Source organism: Penaeus japonicus, unplaced genomic scaffold, assembly GCF_977035675.1.
Source record: "Penaeus japonicus unplaced genomic scaffold, GWHDUDI00000001_assembly GWHDUDI00000034, whole genome shotgun sequence".
NCBI lineage: Eukaryota > Metazoa > Arthropoda > Malacostraca > Decapoda > Penaeidae > Penaeus > Penaeus japonicus.
In genome coordinates, this window is record NW_028234436.1 from 19,428,971 (window position 1) to 19,433,970 (window position 5,000).

A 5,000-nucleotide genomic window follows, 5' to 3' on the forward strand; every position below is an offset into this window, starting at 1 on the left:
AACTGTGAACAAGATCACAAGCCTTGCATTTCCAAAAAATGAAGATTCCCAAAAATGAAGAAGAAGAAGAAGAAGAAAATAGAACTGAAAAAAATAATAAACAATTTAATCAAATCAGTTGAACTGTTGTCTTTTCTCTGGTTCTTTGAAGTATCAAACCGAAGATCAGAAACAAACCTTATGCATACAGAAATCTTAAATCTTAAATAGATATTCACAGAGTAGAATCTGGATATGGTGCTGTATTTTCTTTGTTTTGCTGAAGGTGACAAATACAGTGAAATTGAAGTATTTTTTGTGTACAAAGTGCTGATGTAAAAACTTTAAAGTGAATAGAGTTAATTAGTTTACCTTACACATATTTCTTCTGGTATGCAATTTGTCACTTTGAAATAGAAAAAAAAAAGTCTGGTGTATTATGTCTGTAATTTTGGGGGATTTCAACCAAAAACAAAAACAAAGCAGCGATGAAAGAAGGAGAAAAAGAAAGTATTATGAGAATAAATTCTAGGTTGAGAAATCAGTTATATTTGTCTTTGAATAATGTCTATCAACAATAATACAATAAAACCAACAAAATATAACAAGACTAGTATTCCTGTGCATACCAAATCTTCCAATAACTTATTATGAATAATGTAGCAGATAAGGCCTTAAGTTAGAAATAACAAAGAAATCATATAAAGGAGAAAATAAATTAAACTGTATAATATGTATAAACAATGTGTTATTCAGCAGCTTTTGCATAGGCAACGAGTCTAGCAAATATAGAATAGGTTGTAAAATTTGATGAGAAAAGAAACAACAATAAGTCTCAATCTAATATTAAAAAGAAAACTAATTAAAAGGAAATAAGGCGTGAGGCGTGTTAGTGGATGAGAGGGAATCAAATGAAATAAAATACAAAGGAGAAATAATGAAGTGAAGAAACAAGGGCATGGAGAGATGGGAAGGAAAAAAAAGAAGAAAAGACGAGGGAAGAGATTTAAACTAGAAAGGAAAAAAGAGTGAAAAGAAAATAAGAGGGGAAAAAAGAAGGAAAGAAGAGGGAGAAGGAACCGGATAATAGAACAAGAGAACCAGGAAAAGGAAAGAACAATCCATGAGAACAAGAAAGAAAGTAACATGAAAAAGAAAAGAGGAATGAAAAGAAGAAGAAGAAAAAAGAAAACCAGGAAAAAGAGGAACCAGGAAAATATGAAGGAAGGAAGCAGAAAGAACCAGAAAAAGAAAAAGAAGGAACCAGGAGAATAAGAGGGAAAGAACCAGAAAAGAGAAAGAACGAATCACAGAGAACTATAAAAAAGAAGAAGGAAACAGGAAAAAGAAAGAGAGAAACCAGGAAAATATATATTACCCCAAAATAAAATAAATACAGAAAATGCAACACTAGTACCAGTCTGCACCTCATGTGGTTACACATTAATAACATATGACGAAAATGAGAGAGAAACAGAAGAGAGGAACTAGGAAATAGCAAATAAACAAACAAACAAAAGCAGATCAAAACAAAAAAAGCGTGAAAAAGCAGAAACTACCAAAAAAAAGAAAAAAAAAATGCATAAAAGAAAGAGCAGGAGATGGAATAGGAGGAGAAGGAGACGTAATAGGAGGAGGAGAAGCAAAGGCCCTACAGAACGCGGGGAGACTGAAGGCACAGGTACAATCCCGACACTGGGCTCAAGGGCGTCTGCTCCACCTTTTCACTGGGAACTTCACGCTGTGTTTTCTTAGTAGAAATGTGCTATTGATCAGTAACTTTGAACTTTATAAAAAGCTATCTTGAAATATCTTTCGTTAAGGTACAATGTCCAGATCAACACACATCTATTTTAATAATCTTTTGAGACTTCATTTTGACTGGTCTCTGGGTCTGACATCCCTTCACCAATCATAATAAAATTTCGTTCTTGTCTTATCTAACCATAATCATCTGCTCAAATAGCTGGATCAGACTAATCTTCCAGTGGGAATTGGAACAAAGTGCTACAAGAACTTCTGAGTATATTGGTAGCAGATATTATTTATTTTCTAGTCATCACATGAAACACAAGTTTCATGTGACATCCTGGCCAAAATATGAATGGACAATTTTCACACAGTAACCAAAACGTAACACAAACAGGGCCTTGCTGGGCAGATGCAAGCTCTCAAAATAAGTTGCACTATATAGGTCATCATAAGATAGTGTTCTCCCAGAATCTAACAAATGAGTATCTACAGCATCATCCCAACACTTTATCGATGAGGATCACAAACTATCACAATCGAGGACTGGCTTCATCTTGAAACTAATCTATTCACAACCACTTCAATCCTCGCCTCCTATGAATGTCAGCTTTGTGGAGTCACCGTTAAACCTTGCACTACTTGGCTTTTCTCGCCCACTGCATTCCAAAATTTCTTCTTTTTTTTTCAAGCTAAGGTTACAATAAGAGTCCATAGCTCCGGAGTCTTTGTGAAGTGACTCATCCTCCTCCAACATGGTGTTTCAGACAATAGCTTTTCTTCATGATAAACCCTATCAGACTGTGATGACACAAAGGGGTAACAACCTCCTCCTCTCATGCTACCTCTTCTGTTACGAAGTGACTCAACATCCAAAGGGATGCCTAAGTATTACTGAGATCCTATTAATTTCAAATTAATCTTCATATCTACAAATTACAAATACCTAAATATTACAAGAAAAAGAGTTACAGAAGCTTACTGTATAATAAACATATTATTCACTGAGTAATGAGAGACATATGCAAGAAATTAAGGAAACTCCTGAGCTCTTGTATAATATGACCTCAAGATTTAGTCAGACATTTGGATCTCTCGAGACATTTTTTTCTCTCTCTTATTCTAAACAAAGCTGCTGGTTTATAATGCCATATCTCTAAACTTTGTCTGGATGTCAACTATATCTCAAACTCTGACTAAACCTTAAAGTCACTGTCTTAGCAAGTAACTTTATCTCGAGGCTATATGCTCTCTACTCTTCAAATAAGAGGCATCACAGAAAACCTTAATCTTAGAAATTAATTACCATCATTCCCTGGACGTTGCAGTATTACCGCGTCGGAAACATATGATATACGGCCACTGTTGCGTGCACCAATTTTTTTTTACTTCTGATTTGCATGCCGTCTAATTCTGAATCTATATTTTTCAATCTTTCTATAATGGTGAATTTTCCTTAAGTAAATGTAAATGGAAATTATCTGGCATTTTGTTGGTTTAGGAACGCCTTTAACTGCACTGTAGGGCTACAGACTTAATATTATTTAGAATAATATCAGAAATAAGTTGGGTCACCTATAACTTCAATGTCACTCTGGCCAGTTAACACCATCCCCCTTCTCAAAATATTTACATCTTCATTGTCATGTCTCACTCTTTTCTCTGTAGAATATTGATCACTCAGGACATTCTCAGATATTTTCTTAGAGTTTGCAATATATCATATCTTTCTCACAGATTTGTAATAGCAGAGATCATGGACTTCACTAAACTTTCCTCAAAATTCGTACTTTATGAAGAAAAGTTTTGGGCTCTGCTTTCTGGATAATATGTATGCAACATTATTTTTTTCTTTTCTTCTTTTTTTCTTCTTCTTTGCTCTCACTTGCAAGTCTGTTCTGTTTGATTATTATCCTTGTTTTACCCATTCCCTTGGCATATTTTCTCCACATACTCTGCACTCCAAATTCCAGACAGAATGGCCGGAGAAAAAAAGAAAAAGAAAGGTCTGCCGTTGATTCCTTGTGTTGCATTCTGAAGAGAGACTGAAGACTGAGAGAGAGGGAGAGAGGGAGAGATAGAGAGAGAGAGAAAGAGAGAAAAAAAAAGGACAGACTTGGCTAAGAGTCAGAGCTATCTGTACTTCCGGTCTGTGGTCCGATTTTGGGTGCGGTTGCGATCCCTCTAAACATCCGATTCAGTCTTTGAGGTGTCTGGGAGCTGGACTTTGCTGGTTCCAGGGCTGGCCTCTCGGGATCGCTCCTGGAATGATAAGGGGGATTTAATACACGTGGAATTTTGCGAATACTGCTTTTATATATATTATTTTATCTGAAAGTTATGGTCTACCCATGAAACTTGGGGACCTTAGCAAATGCTGGTCTTGATTATTACACTTTTTATTTTATCTATCCTTATCATCTAATGGTAATACTCCAGGCTTTTATTTGCCTAAAATGTATATCTACACTAGTTCCTTTTTTCAGGCGAAACAGACTATGCACTAGCTTTTAACAGCAAAACAACCATTTTTTCCATTTTCAAAGTATATTGCAACTGTCATGGTTAACTTAGTATAAATAACTGATTTCGAAAACATTCATCCATATGAATGTCAAAATTGAAGCCTTTGGAAAACATTTATCCAAACTTTTAAGTTCCTCTAAACAACAATTCTTCCTCCAAAAAGAAAAGAAAAAAAAAAAAAATCATGAAATAATTTTCCTCAAAAACATCTTTTAGATCCGGGGCCATTTTTTTTTTCTTTTTTTTACACATCAACTCAATCAACCACACAGCTATCTACAATACTTGCTTTATCTACGGCAAGCAAGAACAAGTTATACATTAATCTTGCAGATTAGGACAATATGCCAAGCAGATGTGAAGTCTTGCTCAACCAACCAAGTTTTAATCATCACGAACTATAATTCCACTACAATTTACTAATCTTCCCTGATCATGAATGCCCACAATGTCAACTTATTTTTAAACACTGAACTTGGCATATCTTGTCTACCACTTCTCTCCAACACCTATGGAAACCCCATCAGAGAAGTGAATAATGTATTCGGCATTTTACTACAATTCACATATGATTATAATTTGTGGTACTTCTTTTCATATTAATAGTATATCAATGATTCCAAGAAGGCTATTCCATGACATGACCTACATTTCTCTCTCTCTTTCTTTCTTTTTTTTTCTTTCTCTCTCTCTCTCTCCTTTCTCTCTCTCTCTCTCTCTTTCTCTCTTTCTTTCTCTCTCTCTCT

The 5,000-nt window shown here is 34.9% G+C and overlaps 1 protein-coding gene across 1 annotated transcript in view; it reads right to left on the reverse strand.

Annotated features, from left to right (window-relative positions):
- Window positions 1-501: 501 nt before the first annotated feature.
- sei (potassium voltage-gated channel seizure) overlaps window positions 502-5,000 on the reverse strand; it is a gene marked incomplete in the record, with an annotated part of 926,852 nt that continues 922,353 nt past the window's right edge. Inside the window, 1 exon segment of the mRNA XM_086530922.1 lies at window positions 502-3,990. Coding sequence (XP_086387048.1) covers window positions 3,913-3,990 — 78 coding nt within the window.